At 40.6% G+C, this 26857-nt stretch overlaps 3 protein-coding genes across 3 annotated transcripts; 1 reads left to right on the forward strand and 2 right to left on the reverse strand.

Moving 5' to 3' along the window:
• Positions 1-701: 701 nt before the first annotated feature.
• Positions 702-2878, reverse strand: ubxn10 (UBX domain protein 10). Its single transcript, XM_049580898.1, has one exon. It carries the CDS (start codon positions 2640-2642, stop codon positions 1890-1892), a length of 753 nt encoding a protein of 250 aa, XP_049436855.1. The 5' UTR covers positions 2643-2878; the 3' UTR covers positions 702-1889.
• A 2267-nt stretch (positions 2879-5145) lies between these two features.
• LOC125892312 (ceramide-1-phosphate transfer protein) lies at positions 5146-7663 on the reverse strand. The gene is made up of 3 exons (XM_049582250.1): positions 7576-7663; positions 7303-7453; positions 5146-7049 (listed from the first exon to the last, which is right to left on the reverse strand). Exons 2-3 carry the CDS (start codon positions 7428-7430, stop codon positions 6527-6529), a joined length of 651 nt encoding a protein of 216 aa, XP_049438207.1. The 5' UTR covers positions 7431-7453; positions 7576-7663; the 3' UTR covers positions 5146-6526.
• A 268-nt stretch (positions 7664-7931) lies between these two features.
• On the forward strand, positions 7932-26852 carry ints11 (integrator complex subunit 11). Its single transcript, XM_049581901.1, has 17 exons — positions 7932-8116; positions 8392-8489; positions 10244-10317; positions 10408-10636; positions 10747-10845; positions 10928-10962; positions 11056-11194; positions 11323-11387; positions 13566-13755; positions 13833-13916; positions 13993-14082; positions 15992-16154; positions 16261-16371; positions 18011-18072; positions 19669-19811; positions 20097-20226; positions 25582-26852. The coding sequence occupies exons 1-17, from the start codon at positions 8089-8091 to the stop codon at positions 25645-25647; spliced, it is 1806 nt and encodes a 601-aa protein (XP_049437858.1). The 5' UTR covers positions 7932-8088; the 3' UTR covers positions 25648-26852.
• Positions 26853-26857: the final 5 nt, after the last annotated feature.

The raw sequence follows: 26857 nt of genomic DNA on the forward strand, positions 1-26857 counted from the left end.
GATGATGAAGAGCAGTTGTGCTCTAAACATCACCACATCGGAGCCCTGCAGTTTATTTAGTTGGAAATCAAGACTGATACTGGGTGTATCTGGCAACAAAATCAGTAGCTTAGAGCTTTTCTTTAACGTCATGACAATATATTTCTTCAGTGAATATACAATATGTTTAAAAGCTAAGAGGCCTGTAACTATTAATTCTCTGACAGTTTCCAGAGCAGGATTTTTATGTCTTTAATTTATGTTAAGACATCAGGACACGTTAAGTCTTCATTGTAAACATAAAACTTTTATGCATCCAGAAATAATTTTGCGGCTTCATTTAGTACTGAAAATAAAAAAACAGTGACGGCTGTTTGCAGTTGGCCTTTTTTATCGCCGTCATTTGGACTCAGACAGAAAGGCACAGATGTTACTAATAACAATAACGACAGCTTTGTTCATTCATTTTATTAGTAACACCTGTGCTTTATTCCAACTGCGACATCCCCTCTGTGAAAAAGGCAAATTTGTCTTTTTAGAGATGCATGTTAACTTATCTACACCAAAATTCAGCCTTCTGTCTTGACATGAATTGAAAGTGGAACAGTAGTTGTAATATAATCATCAAAAGACGTCAAAGCTGGGTAAGGCTCAAGTTGTCTTCTCCCAACTCTGGTCCATCTGGAGATCCAAGCAATAGCCTTAAAACGAAGATGCTCCTGTTTAACAGTAAAGTCCGATCTGTTCTGCTGTATGGGTCAGAGAGTTGGCGACATGATGAGAGTGGTTAGCTCAGACAGATATGCCAAAATCTCCAACCTTCACCTGTACAAGGAAACAGGTAGCCGGAGCATCTCCAAGGAAATCTCACACAGATGCTTGAGATGGTTAGACCATGTGCTAGGAATGGACCAGGGCCGGGTCACGAGAGTCATCTTAAGATGGACGCCACCAGGTAGAAGAAGGCCCAAAACCACCTGGTGCAGGACTGTGACAATGGAGTTGGCAAAGATGAACCTGTCATGAGAGGCGCAACATGCTGCCAAGCCTTAGGGGTCTCACAGGGGATGGAAAAGAGTAAGTAGGTAAGTTGCAATATAAAGTCTGTTGAACTGACTCAGTAAGTAATATACATGTCTTTATTTGGCATATGTGAACATCAACCATGAAAGAAAAGACCTGGAAAATGGCATCAAATAAACAAAGACACTGTCAGAAGCGTGTCTCATTATGCTTTGGTACAGAATCCAAAATAATCACACAGACTGATCGGATTTTCTTCTCAAAATCAAAACTGACAGCAGATCGAAGCTCATAATTTCTATGTGATCTGCTGTTTTGATTAAAATCTGTGGTTTAACTGAAACAAAACACCTGTAATTTTAAATGTCCTCAGAGGTCAGTGGTGGTTATATACAGTATACATTAAAGTTGGTGTTAGATGAGTAAGTGGACCTAATTCTTCATTAACTTTAAATATAAGTTACAAAAACAAGCTTGTGTATATTTAAATTTCCTTTTCAGACCTAGTGATGTGAGTGATTTGAATAATAAAAGTAGTCTGGTGTGTTTTTGTGCACAAAAAAAGGTCAAATTAAGTCGATAAAAAATCAGATTTGAAGCATATCTACTCATGGAGCCTCCAAAGTCTTTAAATATATTGTTTTTACTGTGTTAACAACATCTCTTGTGCAAACTAAAATCTCCTGGAGCTCTGTAACTTCACCCTGATTGAACAAAAAAATCAGAATCTGTCAGTATGCCATCAAACTTTATGCACATATATTTTTCTGCAGAGTGAAGCTCAAACATTCGAGTTAATAAACACAGTTCTGGGTGCAGAGGGGGAAATTAAATACCGCCATGAAGCCAGATTTCAACTGCAAAATAAAACTTGAAATCATCTCAGCTCACTCCTGCTCATTCTGAGAGATGCACAGCACCGATCTGTTCAAGATGCCACATTGAGCCAGCGTCATATCCAAGTCTGTGAAGGTCCTGCGTGGCATGTCCATGGTCTCAATGGATGCATCTCCATACTGGACTCCATACCTGAGCTCTGCGCTGGCTCTCACCATCAGCAGAGTGTCTGTGGGCTCAAAGTGCTGCTGGAACCTCCTGCCACATGGAGCTCTGACAGCGAGGAGCAAACTGCCAGAGGCACCAGCTTCTGTGGTCATTACTGGTCCTGGGTCAGGAGGCTTGGCCCTCTGGTCCACCTCACAGTCCTTCACTGTGGAGGGATCTGGCTCCTCGTGTCTGTGCCTGTGCTGCAGGATGACATCATCAGACAGGCTGAGCATGGACATCTCTTTGTCCAGGCTGCCCCCAGGACCCACCTCTGACCGCCTCCTCCCTATAGACGGAAGCACCTTGTACTTGTTTAGGGACAGTGGTGGAGCAGCGGGGGCGTGCTGCAGCATCTGCACCACCTGCTCCTGGCTCAGCTGGCCGGCCTGCCACATGGTGGGCTGGGACTGGGAGCGCAGGTTTCTGTCCGGCCTGCTGTACACGGCAGAGTCTGGAGACACGGGTGGCCTCTGGGTGCTGTCACCGGCACCTGGATGTGGAGAGGTGGAGGAGCTCATAGCCGGTCTGCTCCGCCCCTTGGAGGACTTTGGTCTTGTTAGATGCATCGATAACCAGAAGGTCCTTCCTTGCATTAATTAGACTTCAGAACAGTGGAAATTTCCAGCTGTGTCTTGGCTCCACTTCTTCACAGAGAGTGAAAACAAGTCTCAGCCCACCTCAGTTAATGTCACACTCCATTAGCGGTGAACACAAACATACCCGGATGTTTGAAAACCTGCTAAACTACAAGTTAAAGCGTTTAAAATGCCGTTTATGCGCTTTCCATCCAGTTTCAACAGGAAGTGCCTTTCTTTAAGCGTCAGCGAGGTTGCCATGACAGTCAGGTTGCCTTGACGACGGCTTGTGGTTGGAGGCGGGGAGACCCCTGGTGTTGGAAGTGCGCAACTGCAGCTAGTCTCATCAGATGCTCTGGCCCCATTTAACATTATTTTATCACCTTAATACCACATGACTGTGCTTACAGTTACGAGAACTGCTTATAAACATGATTTTAAACTGAAATCCACGACAGGAAATTACACTTTAGCTCAGTTTGAGACCCCAGTTGTAAAAGCTGTGATGAAGGAGGGAGTCAGATCTTTACTTAAGTGAAAGTAGAAATACCATAGCCTAAAAAATATACAATTCAAAGCCCTGGATTCAAAATATCACTTTAATATAAGTGCATAAATATTCTGGAAAAAAAACCCAACAACTCAACTCAATTTTTTTTATCAAGCACATTTAAGAAACCGCAGAGGTTAGCCAAAGTGCTGTACATTAAAAATAAAATAAAATTAAAAAAAATAAAAAAATAAAAAAATAAAATAAAAAATAAAATAAAAATAAAATTAAAATAATAATAATAATAATAATAATAATAATAATAATAATAAAAACAAAAACATAATATAACTTTTTTTTTTATCACTTACAAATACATGAGAGCAATTTAATGTCATAGCTCATCACCGTGGAGCTAATTTGAGATACTTGTATGCCACTGGTTAGATTATAGGTATAGCACTGCATCATATCATATAACTACATTGTGTTTTTCAGTGTAAAAATTAACTGTAACAAATAATTGTAGTATTGAATAATAATTAGGGATGCATTCATGTGTATATTACTTTTTTAATCATTAATATAAAATTGAACTTTATTGCTTCTTTTCTAACATAAACAGTGTCACCAAGTGTTAATAAATCAAAGATATGTGGAGACATAAGAGGGGGGAAATACTACATAAAATAATAATATAGAAATTCACAAGTAACCATACACAAATAATTTTGTATTCCTACATAAATATGCACCACAATCTGCTCTGCTCTATAAGCAGCAGATGAGCTCTCCGACAGAGGTGCGACAGAGCACCATCTTCTCCACTTCACCACATATCTCTCCGTCCTGCTCTTAAACTGAAAGAGATTTGTTCATATGATGCAACTTTTGCCAACTCTCAAAAGAGGGCTCACCTGTTTTCCCCCAGTTTCGTCACTATAATTTGCTTTCCCACCATTATACTGATGTGAACAAAGTCCCTGGCTCAACGGGGAGATGTCATTTGTGGGTCACTGAGAACACACAGCCTCAGGCAGAACTCAAAGTTAGTCTGGGTAATGTTTTTATACGTTCATGAACCTTTAGCCAACAGTTCTGAATCATGGGACGCTCCCAGAGTAGGTGAAGAAGCATCCCTTCAGAGCTGCAGCTTAAGTATCTTGAATTGGATTAATCTAATTTTGATGTCTCTTGATACCCTTTTCACATTTTCACGTTATCCCATTCTTTTTCTGTCACATCAGTGTTCAGATCTGCTTTTCAAGTTAACAAATGAGCGTAAGATATAGAAACTGTCTCTTATGTCCCGTGTCTCAGCCCCATATCTGTATATAACGTTTTACATTTAATTCTGCCACTGAACCACTGAATAGAAATCACAATTCATACAAAGATTTATTCAAAATGAGTACAGTAGCATCTGCATATATCAAAACACAAAGAACTTAAAATGCAGAATGTCCATTGTAAATTATGTAAATGTAAATAACAGTATTAAAATTATAGATGCAGTAGATTTTAATTTTGCTGCTTGTAAGTGGGCTAATTGTATCCTCAAAATAATACAGTATAATTTATTTATTGATTATATTTTGCATCATTAATCTATATCTGCAAAGGAACTGGTAACAAAAGTAATTAAATACTTTATAATATAATCAATTCCATCAATATTTCAATCTGCAGTATAGTGTAGCAGAAGAAAAAAGTAGCAGGAAAATGGAAATATTCAAGTAAAATTCAAGTTTGACAAACATCTTTCGAGGTAAAGTACTTGAGTCATTGTATTAAGTTGCTTTCCACTACTGCATCAAACATGGTTAGATACAATGCATGGTTGTATTTTATTTATATCTGTGATTCAATTGAGTTTAAAGTAAATTTTAACACAGCTCTGCTCCTCCCAGATCCCTGATAAATCTATCTAGATTCCTGTTATTGGACTTTTTTAAGTTTGTTCATAGGTTCATGTTCAAAATAAAGTCATAAACCAGGAGCACAGAATAATAAAACATGACACTGTCAGTGTTGACCTACAACATGTCTTCATTTAATTTAGACAACAGGTAACAAAATTAATCAATAATTAATTATCAAACCATAACACAAATTTACAATCATCAACCAAGTTGTTTGTTTTTACATTAAGCTGCACTAGTTATAAATTCTGTTTGAATTAATGATAATATATATAATATATAATATATATCGTACAGTACATTCCTGTAAAACAAAACACCAGAGACGTCAGACAGAGAATAACAGCATATTTTGTCATTTATAAATTAAATGAACAATTGCACTGAGATCATAAACAGTGGGGTTAGAAACCCTGAGATCACTACTAAGAGTTTGTTTCATAATTTATTAAAAAATCATTTCTAAAGCAACATTACATATTTTTGTCCTTAAAGTAAAAATGTGGCAGTGTTTAGACTGGCCTTTAAACTGCTATATGTGTTTTTTAAATTTAAGTATCCACATTATTCCACCGCTTCTGCCTCCTTATATTATATAGGAGTATGTTTTCATTTTTTATCTCTCGAATAAATTTAATACTGTTGGCACATTTCGACTTTTCTGTCACTGAAGTGGTGATTTTATCTGTATTTTTTGAACAAGAAAAGTAAATTATGCAATATCTGGTGTCATCCGGTATCAGATAATCTAGTATGAGATCAATCTGTCAATATTTGAATAAAATATGGTTTAAGAATGTCAAAAAATGGCCTAATTATTTAATATCAGCATTACTATAGTGCACAAAATTATGATTGGAATCAGTTCTAAATGGAGCTGCAACTAACGTCTATTTTCATTTTCGACTACAATACTACCATTATCAATTTCCTGATGATCAAATCTGTAAAAAACAAATAATAATTAATTGAAAATTAAGTTAGACCAAGAAAAGAAGCAAATTTCATTTACAATTCAGATCCTGAAACAATCAAATATTTAGTGTTTTTGCTTGAAAAAAATACTTCAACGATTAATCAATCATCAAATTAGATGCACTGATTTTCTTTTACTTATATTTGGATAAATAATGAAATCAAAGAGCTGTTAGCAGTGAGCTAAGATCGTCTTAGCCCCACTGTCCCCTCGTCTACTTAAATTAAAAAATCTACAAGCCAGAGTTAAATGAAAAAGATCATTCAGAGGTCTGTTATAAAGAGGAAAGATAAACATGCAACATTATGATTACCAGTAGTTTGATATAAATAAGAAATAGAAACACAATAAGTGCTGAATCAATGAAATTACGCTCCATTAATTATTAACAGTGTACAGAGAGTGAACCCTTAAACCACCAAACAGATGTAGCAGCTAACTCGACAGCCCTTCATATTTTATAGTGTAATGTTTGAAGTGGCAAATAATAATAATAATAATAGTACTTTTGTCTCTATGGTAAGTCGAGCAGGTTGTGCTGAGCGTAAAGTTCCTCAGTGATCTGGTACACCTCAGAGATTAGAGGTAGAGCCTCCCCCAGCATGGCCACCACCTTCTCCGGAGGGCCCACGTTCATCACTTCAAAGAAAGCAGGACGCCCTGGGAGCACGCAGAACGCCATGCCCGCAGCTGTACGCACCACCCAAGGGTGGTGCTGGGAGAGAGACTCATTGTAGGCTTCTGAACACATGACAGAAGTCTTGCTGTCCTCGCTGCTGGTGCGGAGGCGCTCCAGGAAGAGCTCCAGCCACCTCAGGGCACGGTGGAGCCTCAGCAGAGTGCGGCAGCCGGACTCTGGGTGGCTGCCTCTCTTGGTCAGGTCCACCAGGTTGTTGTCCAGCTCATATTTGACCATTGACTGGACGGTGGCGTAGTGAGACCCGTTCTCACCTTCCAGGAGAGCGACCAGGATCTTGATCTTGTTGACAGCATCCTTGGAAATGAAGCCGAACACACTTCCCAGGGAGTTCAGAAACCTGAAGGGAAACAGTTTGTTAACACCCCAGAAGAAGAAGAAGAAGAAGAAGAAGAAGAAGAGACTTATCAATCACCAGTACAATATTTGCCTCACACTTGTAGTGGATTAGTATACAGTAGCATAAACATGGAAATACTCCAGTAAAGAACAAGTACCCTGAAGTTATACTTTAGTAGGCTACACTACTTGAGTAAATGTACTTAGTTACTTTCCACCACTGCAGCTGAGAGCCATATGTACAGTACACTTACTTTACAAGACCACGCCACCCAGCAACGTAGTGTTCAACATAGACTTCTTTATTCTCGGACAGACACAACTTGAAAGTATCGAGCACCTCCTGAAAACAGAATTTATGGTCTTCTTCAGGAGCAGCCATGGTGTCAGAGCTGTACGGAAGTGCTGTCGACAAAAAGAAAACAGGCAACAAATGAATGTAAATACGCGACTAACGGCTGCCAACAAAATGGAGGTCGTGATAAATGTTAATACTGAGATATGCAACCAAAAACCGAGCACACTACCTGTAAGAAAACGCAGAAAAATTAAAGGAAAACTAAGAGTTTCTCTTCATGTCAGTGGTAAAACGGGTCACTCCTGCTTTAATCCGACGCTACTGCGCAGACTCGAACCGGGAAACACCGGGAATTGGTGATGCTGCCTTCAAAATAAAAGCGCTGGTTTCGCTTTAGTATGGGCAGGATTCCAATTCAGTATAGTATTTAAGCAAATTTACTTAATTACCTTCCACCACTAGAAAAAGGGATATAACACTGTCAAAATCTTTAACAGTCTATGCTTTGACAATGGTTTACAAAGAAATAAAGCGTTTTATTTTGAATGTGCTGTCCGGAAGTTGTAACGTCTAGCAGTGTGTAGCTTGTCAGTGGTAAAAACAAATGATACTTGAAATGACCCACATGTACACAAGTTAGACAATGAACATTACTTTGTAAATAAGGTGTTATACATCAGAAGCATTCCGGCTTCATTTGTTAACTGTTAATTATTCTAACTTCAGTAACAGGCTGAGAAACATGCCTGAAATAAAAGTAACACCGCTGGGTGAGTAACGTTACAGCAGCTAGCTAGCATCTGCTATGCTAGTTCCGTCAACAACAAATGTGTCTATAACTTTGACTCTATCTATCCGCTAAATGTCGGTCGCTCTCTGAGGACTAATAACGTGTGTACTTCCGTTATGGTGGTTGGAAATAGCCTGTAACGTTCACTTTGAACTGTTAGCAGCCGCTGTTAGCTGGAGAAGCTAGCATAGTGATGCATTTACTGTGTGTTTGTTTTTTTAAGAAGTCCCTCAACTTCACTGTTCCCTCTCCAAGGTGCTGGACAGGATGTCGGCCGCAGCTGCATCCTCGTTTCCATTGGAGGCAAAAATATAATGCTTGACTGTGGGATGCACATGGGATACAATGATGATGTGAGTAAAGTATCTAAATTAACAGACATTAGAGTACTACAGAGTTTTTGGTTTGGTTTCATGTTGTCATAAAGAGCCCACACCTAACACAGTTGCCCAGATATTAACATAAATGTGAGGTGGGAAAAAACACAAATATTATTCAACATGGGAGCTTGACATGCAGAAACCAAAAATATAATGAAAGAAATATAACATATGACACAAACAAGGTGCTATGCGTAAAACTGAAGCATGAAAAGCAGGATGAAAACTTTGAAACTAACTTTCATCATGGTCCCAACCTGCCTCACATTATGGCAACAAAGACTGCTCTGTCTCAGTAACATAGATACCTTGATGACAGTTGTGCCACACAGATTTAATTCTAACAGATACACAATTACTCAACATACAAACTGTACATTTACCCACCTCTCCTCATACAATTTTCTTAGTTTTTACAACTGCCATATTATCACCAGTAGGGCTGCAACTAACAATTATTTTCATCGTTGATTCATCTGTAGATTATATTCTCAATTGATGGGTTATAAAATGTCAGAAAATGGTGAAAAATGTCTATTCCCAAAGCCCAAGATGTCTTCCAATGTTATACTACTCAAACCAATACATCCATTACTGAATTAGTTGGCAATTACTTTAACAGTTCACAGCTAATTGATTAATCAATTAATAGTGGCAGCTCTGTTCACCAAGTGGTTGCTGTAATCGAGGGCTGCTGTTGGTCTGGCTAGCCATCACTTTGGAATTAGAGCTGTGGATTACATAACTAATGGATTTGTCAATCTACAGAAAATATGAGCAACTATTGTTAATAATCATTTAAGTTACTTTTTAAGCAAAAAAAAAATCTCTAGTTGCAGTGTTTTAAATGTGAGGATTTGCTACTTTCTGTTTGTAAATTGAAAATATTTTGGTGTTGGACGGTTGGCTGAAGAAAACAAGACATTTGAAGCTGTTTCTTCTTTTTCTGACATTTAAAAGACCTAAATAATTAATCAAGAAAATAATGGGTAGATTCATCAATGGAGAAAATAATCAATAGTTGCAGTGTCTACATTCAAGGTCTAATCTCTTTTTTTCTATTCTCTAAGTGCATCTCAATGTGATTCCAATTGAGAGAGCTACGATGCGATTATAAAACGATTATCGATGCATCTTGATTCGATTTCTATATATGGTTTATTGTTTCTCACTGAGTGACTTCTTGCTACTTTAAAAACATTGTGTATTTGTAATGATCCATAATTAGAATAAACAAATGAATTTACGTGCACACACTGTGGCTCTTGTCCAGGTCCCTTTTCCCTTCAACTTGATAGAAGCCAAAATGCTTTCATACACTAGTTTTTAATCCAGGGGGTGCAGGTCAGATTGCATCTATCTTAATGTTCAGTTATCGTCAACAGATGTAAACCTGACACACATGTTTACGTCCGTTATGTTTCACCATGCAGTTGGTTTGGTTGTAAGAAACTTAGAGCCCAGTGTTACAAAATTGTGACAGATGATAAGTTCCGTTTTAAATGTCTGATTATTGACTTATCTGCATCGAGACAAAATCTTTTAATTTCATGAATTTATTAAATTTATGATTTGTTTTTTCCTCTTAACCACCATCTCTAGTGGCTTTAGCAAAGTCTGTGAAACAGTCTTGTAACAAAAGGAGGAGGTTTGATGTTTCAGATCTTGTGAAGAAGCTATATTACATTATAATCCCAACTGAATGCATGTTTGCTTTGTCATTCCAGAGACGTTTCCCAGACTTTTCTTATATAACCCAGAACGGGCGTCTGACAGACTTTTTGGACTGTGTGATCATCAGGTTTGTCTTCTGAGTATTTACAGTATAAAGTTTCATTCCTCTCTCGTCAGTCCAGTGTTTTTTACATGGCTACGTCTGTTCCTTTCTCAGCCATTTCCACTTGGACCACTGTGGCGCTCTGCCCTTCATGAGTGAGATGGTGGGCTACGATGGACCCATCTACATGACCCATCCCACCAAGGCCATCTGCCCCATTTTGCTGGAGGACTTCCGCAAGATCACGGTCGACAAAAAGGGCGAAACCAACTTCTTCACCTCGCAGATGATCAAGGACTGCATGAAGAAAGTGATACCTTTGAACCTCCACCAAACTGTCCAGGTGCACACGCTCGTATAGTTTTCGATGTTATCCATCTATTAATCATTCCTGCACCAGCTGCTCGTCTCTTTTGATGGCAAATCAGGCTGTTTCTGTTGTGCTGCTGGCAGGTGGATGATGAGCTGGAGATCAAGGCGTACTATGCAGGCCATGTCCTGGGAGCTGCCATGGTGCACATCAAAGTGGGATCAGAGTCTGTTGTCTACACTGTGAGTGTAAACAAGTCTGCACTGTGTCAGAGTTACTGACTTTGACGGCCAAGATCTCAGATTAATGTCTTTTCATTTTCAGGGAGACTACAACATGACACCAGACAGGCATTTAGGGTAAGTGGCCTTTACTGTGTTTAATCACAACATGCTGGAGTTTATTAATACACACTGCGCAGTGTCTTCATCCTTGTCTTTGTTTATTTGTAGTGCTGCGTGGATTGATAAGTGCCGTCCAGACATCCTCATCTCAGAGTCTACGTACGCCACGACCATCCGAGACTCGAAGAGATGCAGAGAGAGAGACTTTCTGAAGAAAGTGCACGAAAGCATAGAAAGAGGAGGAAAGGTAATTTTAGAGCTTGTGGAATTTTGTATTTCAGGCTGTTTTAATTTGTTTTTATTCTGCATCATGTCGAGGAAATTCAGATTTTCTGAATCTTTGTGAGGTATTTTTTTTTCTTCGCATCTTTTCAGGTTCTCATTCCAGTTTTTGCCCTTGGAAGAGCACAAGAACTCTGCATCCTGTTGGAAACTTTCTGGTAGGGTTGTCCTTCAATGTTTGAAGCAAGATTCACACATTAAGTTTTTATGCTTTAACCATCAGTATCAGTCTGTGAATGTACCTAAGTCTCTGTCAGAGTTAGAAATAAAGGAGCAGAGATGATAGTGGAAGTGATAAGGATGCACTGATCTAACTTTCTCAGATTGATACGGATACCTGAGCCATGGGTATTGGCTGATGCTGGGCACTGCTGGACACCAGTGTTTAATTAATAAGCCGTATGCCTCACTGTGTGGAAGTGAACAGGATCATTCTTTTATGTGTAACGGCGGAAATTCATGCACGGCACGTCTGCTGCATCAGAGCACACCCATTATAATAAGCTGAAGCTGCTACACTGACCACTGAAGCCACAACATCACACTGCTGTTTTTTATTTGTACATGGCTAATCTATTTATTTATTAGTTTCCTTTGCATGCAGCTCTGCGGCCATTCAGGTCAACACTACATAGAACTGTGAAAAATGAGTTTTAAAATGCTAAATACCTCAGAGTACCTGAGGCAATGTGACACAGCAGAGCACCCCTGTGGATGTTTTTTACATTTCACATTAAAATAAATCAATGCACCCTGTAGTTAAAATGATCCAGTTAATTAACTCCAGACCCTGCATAACCAACTGCTTAATCAGTTTGAAAAACTCATGAGACTCACAGTGAAGCTGGCAACAACCACATGCTGCAGAGACAGAGTCTGTGTAGTAGGTGAAATAACAACCCGCTCCACCTTGCCTACCTGGCATGTCACGTCAGGGCCCCAAGTGTTTTAGCTGTAAGGCAACATCAGGCTTTACCGAAACATTCCTCTCCTAACTTTGGAAAATGTAATTATTTAATTATTTATTAGTAACGTGAAATAGGGTACGGTGAATGTGCTAGGAAAGGTAGTATCGGCACGGTCACTACCTGGAGCTCGCATAAACGGAACCTGGGTTTGTTGAAGGTGGCAGTGCTGTTTGGGCTGAGAAAGCCTGTGAGTTTATCTTCTCTGTCTCCTTTAACTTTAGCTTATATTGGAGTTATGCTATGTAGTGTGTGAAATAGGGTATGGTGAATGTGCTAGGAAAGGTAGTATCGGCACTGTCACTACCTGGAGCTCGCATAAACAGAGCCTGGGTTTGTTGAAGGTGGCAGTGCTGTTTGGGCTGAGAAAGCCATGTGTAAGTAAGGTAAAGGAGGTTGTTGGGTTGGTGTGGGGAGCAGTGAGACCTGGCATTAGGGGAGTGTCTGTGGGATGCCAGAGATGACTGTCTAGCCTCCTGGAGGTGTCGTGGGACCAACTAGACGAAACACCGGTGAAAGGAGGTTCCCACCTGATGACCCCAAAGACATGTTAGTTATCACTGCTCACTGGTCTGTATAGGTAAGCCTTGCCATAATAACTTATGATAGGGCTTAGGAGGTTATTCACTGAGAACAGAATGTTTTGGAAAAGTTTTGAATATACTCAGTAGCCCAGTAGGTAGGGTAAGCACATCGTGTACAAAGGCAGTGTCCTTGCCGCAGTGGCCTCAGCTTGGATTCCAGCTGCATGTCGTGCCCAGGAGTGCAGCAGGAGTGTCTAACTTGCAGGCAAAGATGGCAAGTGCTAGCAGTTTGCTTAAGTGCATGTTTATACACCTTTATTCATTTGAAACTACTTAAATAAAGTCATGAAAATGCAGTGAAATATTTTGGAAAGTTATGGAAAAGTTTTGAGTATTCATTGGAAAAATGTTTGGAAACTGCGGCCTACTGGTGCACTGCTGATACATGATATAGCACACACATAAGTCACCATACATAAACATAGAATTAAACTGAATAGATCAGCCCCATTGTTGCCGATACCCTAAACATCGGCCTGATATCCAATATCAGTATCAGATCGGTGCATCCCCTTTTCTCTGGCTGAGTTTTACCACAGGGGCTTTTTTCTGGTTTATCACTGATGCTGTTCCAATTAAATTGAAAGTCTCTAGTCAATGTGAAGTAATTGCACATGATTACAACACACAAAGGTCACAAATTGTCTGGAATGAAAAAATAGCAGCTCCTTTAAATAGCTGTATTCACTTTATTAAGCTTGATAGAATAATGGCGGTATATGAACGTCTCCGTATTAAGTCACGGCTCATTGCTCAGACACTCTAATTACTTCCTCTCCTCAAACAGGGAGAGAATGAACCTGAAGGCACCGATCTACTTCTCCACTGGGCTGACGGAGAAAGCGAATCATTATTACAAGCTTTTCATCACGTGGACCAACCAGAAGATTCGAAAAACATTTGTACAGAGAAACATGTTTGAATTTAAGCACATCAAGGCCTTCGATCGCTCCTACGCTGATAATCCTGGACCCATGGTGAGTATTGTCATGTTGCACTAAATTGTAGAAAGTGTTCAAATGACAGTGAGCTACAACAGTGTGTCCAATTTCAGGTGGTGTTTGCCACACCAGGTATGCTGCATGCTGGTCAGTCTCTGCAGATCTTCAAGAAATGGGCCGGAAATGAGAAAAACATGGTGAGTCTCGTAAGGAAATGTAAGTTTATTTATAACAATACTTGATAAACAACTAGTTCTGCTTTTTGTTTGGTAGGTAATCATGCCTGGGTATTGTGTACAAGGAACAATCGGTCACAAGATCCTAAATGGGCAGAGGAAACTGGAGATGGAAGGCAGAGCAACAGTAGGAGTTTTTAAATTTCTCTTTCACCTGTGTTAGTGTGTGTGTTAGTTACCTTACGTGCAGTACAAACATGGTGACAGCATATGGTAGAGCCAGAATTCCACCATAATGGCCGCAAGAGATTCTTGTCCTACAGTCCTACATACTCTCACCAGCCACTTCATTAGGTACACCTTAGTAGCACCAGGTTGGACCCCTTTTGCCTTCAGACCTGCCTTAATTCTTGGTGTCATAGATTCAACAAGGTGCTGGAAACATTCCTCAGAGACTTTGGTCCATATTGACATGATGACATCACACAGTTGGCTGCAGATTTGTCAGCTGCATATCCTCGATGTGAATCTCCCCGTTCCACCACATCCCAAAGGTGCTCTATTGGACTGAGATCTGGTGACTGTGGAGGCCACTGGAGTACAGTGAACTCATTGTCATGTTCAAGAAACCAGTTTGAGATGATTTGAGCTTTGTGACATGGTGCGTTATCCTGCTGGAAGTAGCCATCAGAAGATGGGTACACTGTGGTCATAAAGGGATGGACACGGTCAGCAACAATACTCAGGTAGGCTGTGGTGTTTGAACCATGCTCAGTTGGTACGAAGAAAATCTCCCCCACACCATTACACCACCAGCAGCAGCCTGAACTGTTGATACAAGGCAGGATGGATCCATGCTTTCATGTTGTTTACACCAAATTCTGACCCTACCATCTGAATGTGGCAGCAGAAATCCAGACTCATCAGACCAGGCAACGTTTTTCCAATCTCCTATTGTCCAGTTTTGGTGAGCCTGTGTGAACTGTAGCCTCAGTTTCCTGTTGTTAGCTGACAGGAGTGGCACCTGGTGTGGTCTTCTGCTGCTGTAGCCCATCTGCTTCAAGGTTGGACAAGGTGTTGTTGGTTCAGAGATGGTCTTCTGCAGACCTTGGTTGTAACCAGTGGTTATTTGAGTTACTGTTGCCTTTCTATCATCTTGAACCAGTCTGGCCATTCTCCTCTGACTTCTGGCATCAACAAGGCATTTTGGTTCACTGGATATTTTCTCTTTTTGGGACCCTCTTCTGTAAACACACAAAGATGGTTGTGTGTGAAAATCCCAGTAAATACTCAGACCAGCCTGTCTGGCATGACTTAACGAGCAGTTGAACAGGTTTTCCTAATAAAGTGGCTGATGAGTGTTTATAGTGATCTAAAATAAAAAACTTAATAGCTAGAACATCCACTCTTTTTGCTGCAGAAAGCTAAGGCCTCTATCTTCTGTGTCATCTTTGTACACTCATGATGACGTCAGTACTTTATGTGTGGTGAAAAACGGCACAAAAATGCATGGTGGCACCAGAGGAATGAATGATGAAACTATCAGAAGGCCTATGCACTCTATTCGTAAAAAGGAGTATATCTCAAAAAATGAATAATGGAAAAGTTAAAAAAAAACGTGGAGTATTTAGAAATATTATGTTCATGGTTCTACATTCAGAAATGTTTTTGATAATGTTTATTTGGTCAAACTTGACGAAAAAACCATGTCTGATTTATCTAATTGTTATTTCTGACTCAATGTCAATACTTTCATCATATATTACGGTTTATTGATTTGCATAACCTTAAGGGATATGAAGCATTAAAAAAAATGACATCACAATAAGCTAAATACCAATGTAGGCACTGATGCACCGTTTCTGTATCAGACTTCCACACAGTTAAACAAACAAGTTTTAATAAGCTAATTAGTGAGCTTCGGACAGAGCGAGGCTAGGCTAAACTAACCGTCTCCTTGCTTTAGCCTCATATTTAGTGAAACAAATATTAGAAGGATATCAATCTTTTCAGGTGACTCTCAGCAAGAAAGCTAAAGCTCTAAAAACCACCAGAAACATTACCAGTGATTGACTCATTTCTCTGTATCCTCACAGTTGGATGTGAAGCTGCAGGTGGAGTACATGTCCTTCAGCGCCCATGCAGATGCAAAGGGCATCATGCAGCTCATTCGCATGGCAGAGCCTCGAAACATGCTGCTGGTGCACGGAGAGGCTGTGAAGATGGAGTTCCTCAAGGGCAAGATTGAACAGGAGTTCAGTAAGTACACCAGTGACGTTCAGCTCATTAAAAGTTACTGGTAAATGTCTTTATGCTCACTGTAGGAGGAGACAGTGTTGTTAATGTCTCTGTTTGTAAATGGCAGGCATAGACTGCTACATGCCGGCCAACGGAGAGACAGCGACTGTGACGACAAACCCCAGCGTCCCTGTGGATATCTCACTCAACCTGCTCAAGAGGGAGATGGCTCTCGGAGGTATGTGTGTTGATTTGTTTTAGAAAGCAGAAACAGTTTAGAGTCAGGTGTCGTAAGAGTCGCTGGTTAGACTGGTTTAGGTTCACGATGCCTGCACATGTTGGTGAAGGTTCTCAGTCATCTAGGGTTCATCTCGGTTATTTTAAGTGCGATATTGTACGAAACTGGACTTTCTTGAGTTTCTTGAGGTGAAACGTCTTTGAGAAACTCAAGCAAGTCCAGTTGCCTTTGATATAGTACTTAAGATGCCTACACAGTTTCAGTTTCACTATTCTGTTTGTTTGACCTGACATTTTGATCAGTGTGGTGTACACGACCTCATGCCACCTAAATATCGCAACCCACATCGTCGTCATAATGATAAATGTCATGTTTGTGAGATAAGAAAAAAACTTAGCGGTCATGTACAGTGTTGCCCCTGGAATTTCTGGGGCGGCAGGTGGGCCAATTAAACACTCATCCTGCCACCACAACAAAGTCCATTCTCAAATTTAAAACTTTAAATTTTCCGTTAGTCTACTTTTCCGATTATTAATCAGTTACTCTCTGAAACCCACGTGAACACTCTTCACATTGGTATATGTTATATCCACCACACAACACTTATACACACTTCATAAAGAAAGTATGTCACATTTAAAGCTGGTTTGCCTGTTACTGTTGTTATTTCCTTCTTCCGAAACAGTGGTGAAGAACACCAGGAGTGAATGCCAGACGTTGAGTTTTCATTTAAACAAAATTGTTAATTATGACAGGTGTCTGAACTCCAGGCCAAATTAATCAGAGCACACAGGGCCAGGTTGCCTCCCTGAGTTACCACACGACTGGCTGCTGACCAGCAATGTAGCTTTTGAAAAAGGCTGTTTGTTGAACAGATTCTGGCGCAGCACTGCACAGAAAATGTACCGAGGCTACAGTACACTACTTCCAGCAAACTTCACGGAGACGATTGAGGGGGAAACAGCATCACTGATCTTTTTTAACTGAATATTCTTTGGTCGAGCTCAGCTAAAAACACCATAACACAGACAACGTAACCTTCACTCCACCTGTCTCTCCTCTGCTCTGCTGTGCGTGTGGAGGCACAAGAACAGTACTACACTCCCTCTTGACTTTTTCACCAATTTCCAAGATTCTCAAGATTTGTCTGAAGATCCCATCTGTGTTATTAGATTAATAATAATGAGTAATCTTTATTTATAAATCGCTTTTCAAAACAGAGTTACAAATGACTTTTTAAAGAACTGATAAAAACACTTTAGTGTATAAAAGCTGAGGAAATAAAGACAGTTTAAATTAACTTAAAACTCAAGTACAATCAGGAAAGGCTCTCCGATAAAAGTATGATTTAAGAAGGGACTTTAAAGAGATCACTGACTCGGCCGACCTGATTTCCTCGGGCAGATTGTTCCAGAGCCTCGAGGGCCCTGACAGCAAACACTCCTTTAACACCCCTTTAGTTTTCAGTCATATCTCTGTAACAGACAAGTCTTACAGTCTTTTTAGACTTGTGTCCAATTTCTGTGGCAGTTGGGTGAGTTATGACAGGCATGGTCCATTCTCAAATCTATGCCCAATGTTTTCATGTCATTATCTACTTGTTTATCTATTAATACTTAAAACCATTCTTGTGTTGAAGGGCCTCTTCCTGATCCCAAAAAACCTCGCACCATGCACGGAACCCTGATCATGAAAGAAAACGTAAGTCTGCTGTTACCAAATACTTCTAAAGGAATAGTTTGGATTTTTTGAAGTGGAGTTGTATGAGGTATTCAACCATAGTCGGTGTTTGGAGAAGCAGGCTGGAGTACTGACACAGTAGCGTAGCAATGTACTGCTGTAGACAGGGGCAGCAGCTACACTTATTGAAGTCACCTAAAAAAAAAAAGTCATGTATGCTATATTTAGAATATTATGAGTGCTTTACCCTGCCGTCAGCCAGCGTTGTCTGATGGGGAACTGAAACTGTTTTGTTGCTCACTTTAAAGCCATTGACAAAAACAGTAATTTTACCTCACACAACACAGGAGTTGCTGTTCTTCCGCTGCTTTAGTTGGTTAGTTTGTTTGTGATATTTTGTAACGTTGCTGTTTTAAAGGGTTCGATGGACTCCCCAAAGTAGGGTTGTCATGATAACCGATACTTCGGTACCAAGTCGATGCCGACACGCAAAAAATATGTCGGTGCCTGTTTTGTTTTGTTTGTCGGTACGGTAAGTATCGGATACAACTTTGCATTCAGCGGGCCGTGTCGATTCCTGTCGGAACTGACGGGGCAGTGTACACGCGTCAGTCTGTGCCGAGGACAAGCGCCAAAGAAGAACACCTGTTCTCCATCGTTATTGCGAGAAACAATGGCTTCTACAAGTGCTAGAGCTTAGATCGGGCCCAAAAAATCCAGCCCGACCCCACCCGAGCCCGTGCACGTTCTGTTCGAGTCCAGCCCAGCACATCCCTTTAACTGTAATTATGAGCCCGAGCCCAGTTTAAAACCAACTTTTTTTAAGGATACGAACGTGGACATTGAAGGCTGACTCTTGTCTTTCTTTCCATGGCAAGCCTTCGTCATGTGCCTCTTAAGTGTCGAGGTCCTCGTCTTTTTGCTGTGATATACCAGCATCGCGCTGCACTTGGTACACTCGACGAAGCCGACACACACGTTGTCACTGTCGATCACTCACATATGTGTGCGGCCAGTGGCGCCTTCAAGGGGGGGGGCCGCAGTTTTATCGTGGTATCGAATGAGTATCGAGAATCGTGGAAATTTACTGGTATTGGTATCGACCACTGAAATTCTGGTATGGTCTGACAAGCCGACCCCAAAGTCACACAGTGACACAAATAAACTAATAAACTGATCAAGGCAGCAGTAGACAGTAGCTAAAGTGACAGTTTTGGTCAAAGTAGCCTGATGGCTTTGAGGAGAGCTTAAATGGATATTACAGCTTCAGATCCCCATTGGGAAAAAAATGAAAATACTCTAATTATATTCTTAATTAAACAGATTTTGATTTTGTACAGGTGGTTGCAATACTTTTATTTGCTGCCGTCCACAGCAGTACTTTGCTTAGCTTCGGTGGTGGTGTTCCTGCCTGCTTCTCCAAACGGGGCGTGCCATCCACTTTCTACTGTATCTAACACTCTGACTGTGGAAAAGTACCTCTTACCACCCCACTTCAAAAGATCCTAACTCTGTGTCAGTGCAGTGAGTCTGCCAGTTTTGAATTTTAAAATCCTTAGTGACATTTACATTGATGACCTCCAGCCTAACTTCCTTGTTTTCTTTCCCGGAGCACAGAGTTTAAAGCTGGTGTCATCGGAGCAGGCCCTGAAGGAGCTGGGCCTCAATGAACATCAGTTACGCTTCACCTGCCGCGTGCAACTCCAGGACCCGCACAGCGACCCCGACACACTTCACAGAATCTACACACACCTCAAGAGGTGAGAGCAGCGCTGCAGGAAGAGCAGGGCCTATTTACTTATTTACTTATTTATGAGCATTATTTTGCAGGTCACTGACACCATCCACTTCCTCTACCTCTGCACAGTTATTGATAAATGCATTTTCTTCCAGGGTTTAATTTGTCGTCAATTCTTTTAGTATACTTGTGAGATACGTTAAAATATACAGTGCGAGTCATTTCTCTTTTTCTGACAGCCAAGGTTTTGTAAAATGTGAGATAACATCTGCAGTAAACACTTCGCTTTTGTATTTCTGTAATTCAGCGTGTTGAAAGGTTACACCATCCAGCACCTACCAGATGGCACAGTCATGGTGGAGTCTATCGTCATCAAAGTCTCCTCCTCCGCTGAAGACGCCAACACAAAGGTCCTGCTACTTTCCTGGAGTTATCAGGTAATACATTTTGATTGTCGCATTACTTCACTGGTTTAATTTAACAGCGGCATAAAGAATGGTTCATTAAAACACTTTGCACATCACAGCTGTTTGGAGACCAGTTCAGTTGGCGTCTTTATTGGCCTGCGGGAGGAAATTCTTGTTACAGCACGGCAGCATAAAAACATAAACACATGAAAAACACAACAAGACAATTGAACAGTTCCACAGATTTCTGAGAGGGCCGTTACAATAGTCAATTTTAAAGTGTGTACGAATCTGGTTTTAATAAGTAGGCTCTTATCTTTAGGGCTGTCGCTCATTTCAATTAATTAATCACGGAAAAAAATTAACGCTGATTAATCACGTTCCATGGTGCCCTTTGACCTGATGCATCATTGAAGGCCACAGTGGCTTTGTCACATGATGGAGGAATGGAACATTTACATTTAAAAAATGCCCAGATGAAACTGTCGACAGGAATACTGTTCCCTGCACTTTCCGCAGTAAGGAATTTTTGTACCATTAGCAGTGAATTTAGCAGTGAACCTAGAAGTCTGAGCTAGCACAGCCTCTGATGCTAACACTAGCAGCCAGCCTTGTCAAACTACACTCGACCAGGCTTTCAGATGACCAGTTTCAGTAGTAGAGGACAGGGGGACAGTTGCGTCCTGCCAAAACTCATTAGAAGTGAAATTTTTCAAATACTTTCACAGCAAAAGTTGATGTATGCGATTAATTTAGATGAATTAATCACAGAGCATGCTTGATAGCCCTGATATATATCATAATATAAAGGGTAAAAAGCCCATTGGCTGTGGCTCAGAGGTAGAGCGGGTCGTCCATCAATTGGAAGATCATTGGTTTGATCCCTGGCTCCTCCAGTCATGCTCCTGCATGTCAGAGAATCCTTGAGCAAGATACTGAACCCGAAATTGCTCCTGATGGTTGTTCCATCAATGTCTGAGTGTGTTTAAAGGTGGCACCTTGTATGGTAGCCTCGGCCACCACTGTGTGAATGTGACTCTCTGGATGACTACAAAGGCGCTGTACAAATCCAGGTCCATTTACCATTTTCAAACACTGTTTCTGTTTGAGCAAACTGAAGACGACAATGAGGAGGACATCGAGGTTCTTCATTTAATCTATTTTTTTTAATAGACAAGCAACCAAGATGAGACCTAGCACCAAAAAATTAGCGCTTCTGTTTTATCTTTACTTAGGAGTAAAAACTTGTGACTCATACATTAGTGTTTATCAGCAAAATGTTGTGTAAGCTTTGTGATGGCACTGAGATCATGTATGGGCAAGGAAATATATAGCTGCCAACAGGCTTGGAATTTTGTAATTGTGGCAGTTGTTTTGAGGGCATAAGTACTGCTTAAAAAGTACAAAATACACAAAATTATCCTTTGAATTCTGATTTATCTACCAGATGAACTGTAGACTGCCAGACGAGTGACCTTTCTTAGCGACCACATTTGTCGCTGCCATCGTGAAGATTTGCCACAGTCACTGATTAATATCTGCTCACATCCGCTTTGGTGACTGCTGTTTTTTTGTCCACCTTCGATCTTCTCTTCCCCTCTCTCACTCTCACCTCAAACAGACACCTCACCAACAAACACACACACTCACACACATGGTGCTCTGTTGTTTTCCCATTCCCAGTTCCTGACAATTGTGCTTCCACAATGAATAAAGTTGGCAGCTTGCGGGTCAGGTCGGATTGGTGTGGTTGATGAATGCATATTTTTGCGTCAACAGCAGGGCACCGAGGTCACAGTGGCCGATGGGTATACGGTTTTCAGAAGGGCATTTAGGGCAGACAAAGAGGGGCCTGGCTGCCGTTCAGTTCCTGCCCTGGCTGTGTATCACTCACATTATTATGATAATGAGCGTTGTGTTTGTGTAGCGTGTGTCTCATGGGCAGCTTACAAAAGTTGAAAAATAGAGCGCCTTAAATTTGTGAACTGTTTTGGAGACAAACTCCTCTGTGGAGACACATTAGCTCTTGTCATGCAGATATCATGAATCCTGTCTTTGTAATAAGATTGTCTGATCTTCAGTGTTGAACGTGGTAGAAATCTAGAAGCACAAGAATGGACACCTTTGACGTCTCTAATTTGAGCTGCCCCGGTGCCGTGGTGAGGTCTGAACCCCAAATAGATACAGATCAAAAGGTCATAAGCAGCAAAATAATTGTAGATTTGACTGAAACAAGCACTGAGGTACTTTAAACTCGCCACAGTTTCGACTTCTGGCTCTTTAGTGTTGGTTTGAGACGTTTTTCTAAAGTCAATAAACGTATCTTTGGTCTTAGAGATGATCAGTATCAGATAGTGATCATCACCACAAGCCCTGCTGATGACTATTTTCTGTGATGCTGACAACCACTGAGTCAAATAGTATTGACATCTAAATTCGATGGTGTAGGAGATAAACACAGGGACAGGACACAACCCCATGGGGGCAAGTAAGGCTACGTGCACATCACAGGGCTTAATGCTGGATTCAGACTTGATCTTTTTGCGAAGGCTGTTCACAGTCATGGTTGAAGTGACCCATATCTGATATCAGTGTGGAAAAAGCATCACATCTGTGAGATGGGCATTTGGGGTCGAAAAGAATGAAAGTGTGGTGCCAGCTTCATCTCTGGAATGATTCGCTGCCATGTGTTCAGGATGATGGTGAGAAGACCAAGGATTGCAAAAAACAAACCAAAGCCTCTGTTTGAGAGATTGCTGTCACAGAAAAAGGGACTCGAGAACAATGGGTGTTTGTTTTTTGGATAGTACGCTGTGCTATAAATGGGCTTTTGGTCCAGTGGGGTATTTTTCAGGCTACTGAAATAACGATAATTTAAAACACATAAAAGCGCTCCTCCTGTAATTTCAACACTCAGTGCTGACACTGACACAACAGGAATAAAAGGTAAAAACACACATGAATTCTGAAGACCAATGTCACAGTGGCTGCAGGGCCAGTGAGCAGATGTAGAACCACATATGAAAGTTGCCCAGATCTGACTGGAAAAAATCAGATATCTGTGTCACATGAGGGGATTTGCTTGTGATGTGAATGTGGCTTACAATTCTTGCATGAGTTTGTGTGGCCTTAAGGTGCTAATGTGTGATGTTCCAACAAGCTGTCGCAGTAAGCATGGAGCCCACACTGTAACTAACTGCACTCCCTGAAGAAATATTATCATATTTTTGGAGAAATGAAAGAGTGATTCCAGAGAGAAGCAGACAGAGGGGTCTGCAGTCTGTGTTTGAAGGATATATCCAGGATGTCAAACTGACTCAGCAGCAACAACAGGTTAAAAAGACAAAGATAGTTAGAAGCTAAAGCCGAACTATAGGCTACAGATCACAGTGTAAAAGTGAACCACCACATCACTGCTGATCGCCACACAAGACAATGAATATAAAGGGAAGCTTTGCTGATATTGAACCAGCTGTGTGGCATCGCAGTGTGTGCAGATGAACGGTGTGATGACACACAGCTGGTTGAATATGAGCAAAGTCTCCCTGCTTCCCTTCACTGGTTCCTGTACAGCAGGGTCGGTCTTTGTTTCACTGTTAAATCATTAAAAAGCAAAAGCAGCATGTGTATACATTCAGTAGGCTATATCTTCAGTAGCTAGCTAGCTAACCCTACACTTTTCAGGGTTTGATTTTGGTTTTGGAACAGGGAGGAAACGTATATCTTTTTCCAATCTCTCCAGGTAATGAGTATCATTAATACACGACGTGCCCCAGGCACAACATTTAGCTCCACATCCACAAAACCAGCCTGAAAATGAAGGAAATCTGAAACGACTGCATTAGTGCATGCTACGTTATGATTGGTCAGTCTGGGTCAGGGGGCAGGACTTAGCGAAAGGTAAATTGGGACAGTTGAGCAGCAGTGGTGGCTGCATCATCCTTCCCTCTGTGGGCAAAAAAAAAGATCATATTTATAGAGGATATTTCAGGCAATAAATGTAGTTAACGAGTCGCAGACTATATATGCAAAAAGTTCCAATATTTATTTCAGTGAAGATGGGGGTGAGATGCATTTTCGTACAGTTCAGAGTTCACTCTGATCGACTGTGACATCCTTAGGCTATCCAGCCAACTTTCTGAATTTACTCCTGAAGTATTGATTGTTCATATTCTTTATATAACTGCATGATTAAATAAAACAAGCAGCAGAGAGGAGCGCACAGACAATGATGGTGATAGTTTAATGACGATAAAGTGTTTGACAAGAAGCTACAGTATACACCGCTTCCTGTCCCAGATCCTTTTCGCCACAGCACGCGACTGCATTGTTGGTGAAATCTGACCACACCACAGGGGCGTCGATAAACACGGTTCAATAATCTACACATGCACTCACAGTGCTGAGGAGAGGTTCGACCAGCCAGAGGAAGTGAAAACATTGTGTGGGTGGACAGCATGGTAGCAGGGGCTCTAAGGTGAAAGTAGAGGGAGGGGAAACCTGACTGCTGAGCTTCAGTCACTGTGCAATGGAAGGAGAGCGGTTTCTGTGGCTTCATGTACTCTGTGCAGAGCATAAAGGGTAAAGTAAAAAGTAAAACACATGATGTCTATTTTTTGCCAGTTTGTCATATCTTTCCTGTCTTAGATTCTTACCTTAGATTTGATCTTCACTAAACTTCAGCCTAAGATCACACATATACAGTCGTTATTGATGGTCTGATATCTGTTTGTGTTGGACATAAAATCAAGTACTCGATGAGAACTTAAGATTTTTCTCTGTAGCCCTTAATGTAGAGTATTCACCTTTAACATGTTATTCTTGTAAAAATAATTATATATAACACACATTTTTATGGCTTCAAATAAACAGACGGGTGCATATTGCATGCCACAAGTGGAATTAAATCCTTTTCGATCATTCTTGTATCAGAAATGCCTTACAGCCACTGGTTTCAGCCTTTCAGATGTTATACTTTTCAGCCTTTCTGTCTGTTGTGTCATCGTAAACTGAATGTCTTTGGTCAGACAGAGCAAGCCTTCTGAAGACATCACCGTTTCACAAGTATTTTCACGAATTTCGGGCACATTGTAGTCAAAACAATTAGTGTAGAACATAATCTGTAGATTAAACGAGGAGGACAAGGGGTCACAAGAAGATGAAAATAAATTAATACAGTTTTTAAAAAATGGGGTAAGGAGTTTTCATGAGTAATTTTCGTTTCCTTGTGAAATATAAAATGCCTCTTTGCCTCTATGTCTACAAAAAGTCAAATTATCACTCAAACATGGAGTCTGGAGAAGCAACTGCTAAAGTGAAAATCTAGTTCTTTATAATTCCCTACAACGCTTCGTCTTTGACTTAATGTTCTGTTTTCTTTGTCAGGACGAAGACCTCGGAAGCTTCCTCTCAAGTCTGCTGAAAAAGGGGCTTCCATCTGGACTGTGCTGAAACATCTTTTGTCCCAAAGCTATGGACATTTAAAGGAAAATTCCCACCAAAAGAATTCATGTACTGTCACATGTTTGAACCTGGATTTGTGGAGGCTGAGAAATTACTCACACTGCAGAGGCTTGCATATTTGTATCTTTAGCTGAATTTGCTCCCTTCTACTGTTGGGAGTGTATTTCACAACCTGGAACTTATTTTCCCATGTTTTTATGTTAATGATTAATTGGTACAGTGTTAAGAGAGAGAGAGCTGCAGACGACAGCGGCAGACAGGCTGCAGCATAATCACTTTTGGTAATTATACGCTGTCCATTTACTTCCACTAAAAGTGCTTGTTTTGCCACTGACAGGCTCAGACTATTATTAGAAGTCTCAGACAACATTATGGAAAGGATCCTTACAGAGATAGACCTTTTTGATAAAGAGTACGATCATTTTTGTTCAACTAGAAACGGCCTTGAAATCAGTATCACCAAACCCACCAAAATCCATTTAAATAAATGGTCATTTTTATCATCATTAAACACACTTCATTCAAAGTTGATAGAAACAAAATAAATCTCACAAAAGCTGTCTTGGTTCGTCTTTTCACTTTTATAGTATTTGCTAATTCTGGTTTGATTGAAATAAACTCTTAATTCACCCAGTTAGATGTGGAAACATGCTGCCTCTACACATGCTAAAATTACTATTTATTTAAATGGGAGTCTGGTGGTGATAGCCATGTCAAGCGGTTTCTGGTTGAACAAAAAGGATCTTACTCTTTTACAAAGGGCTCTATCTCTGTAGGGATCCTTTCTGTAATGCCAGACACTTACAATAACAATCTGAGCCTGTCAGTGGCAAAAACAAGCACTTTTAGCTGACGTAAACTGACAGCACAAACATGCCCAGAGTGGTTACATTGCAGCCTGTTTCACCACTGCAGCACTCTCGCTTAACAAATTGTTGCTCCCATCAGTCACTTAGACACAAAAACAGGGGAAAATAGTGCCCAGGCTGAGTAATACCAAACTAACCCTTTAAATGAAATTATTTTTTCTAAATGTATTCAGGCTGCTGCCCTCTGATTGGCCTGTTCTTTATTAGTGACGGTCTTTCATTTACAGACTGAACGGCACAAAGTCAAGACAAATACTCAAAATCTGATTTGTACCTTTATTTTGATGTACAAAGTCAATTTGAATAAACACTTTTTGTAGAAAAGGCTC

This window comes from Epinephelus fuscoguttatus, linkage group LG7, assembly GCF_011397635.1.
Source record: "Epinephelus fuscoguttatus linkage group LG7, E.fuscoguttatus.final_Chr_v1".
Classification (NCBI taxonomy): Eukaryota; Metazoa; Chordata; class Actinopteri; order Perciformes; family Serranidae; genus Epinephelus; species Epinephelus fuscoguttatus.

What these genes read in the sequence shown, in the direction of transcription:
- ubxn10 (XM_049580898.1), bottom strand. Translation starts at nt 2,642, where the DNA reads ATGCAAGGAAGGACCTTCTGGTTATCGATGCATCTAACAAGACCAAAG.
- LOC125892312 (XM_049582250.1), bottom strand. Translation starts at nt 7,430, where the DNA reads ATGGCTGCTCCTGAAGAAGACCATAAATTCTGTTTTCAGGAGGTGCTC. An exon ending in GGGTGGCGTGGTCTTGTAAA is followed by an intron (nt 7,050 to 7,302) that starts GTAAGTGTACTG and finishes GTTTCCCTTCAG; the next exon opens with GTTTCTGAACTCCCTGGGAA.
- ints11 (XM_049581901.1), top strand. Translation starts at nt 8,089, where the DNA reads ATGCCTGAAATAAAAGTAACACCGCTGG. An exon ending in CCGGAAATGAGAAAAACATG is followed by an intron (nt 13,917 to 13,992) that starts GTGAGTCTCGTA and finishes TTTGTTTGGTAG; the next exon opens with GTAATCATGCCTGGGTATTG. An exon ending in GAGGGAGATGGCTCTCGGAG is followed by an intron (nt 16,372 to 18,010) that starts GTATGTGTGTTG and finishes CTTGTGTTGAAG; the next exon opens with GGCCTCTTCCTGATCCCAAA.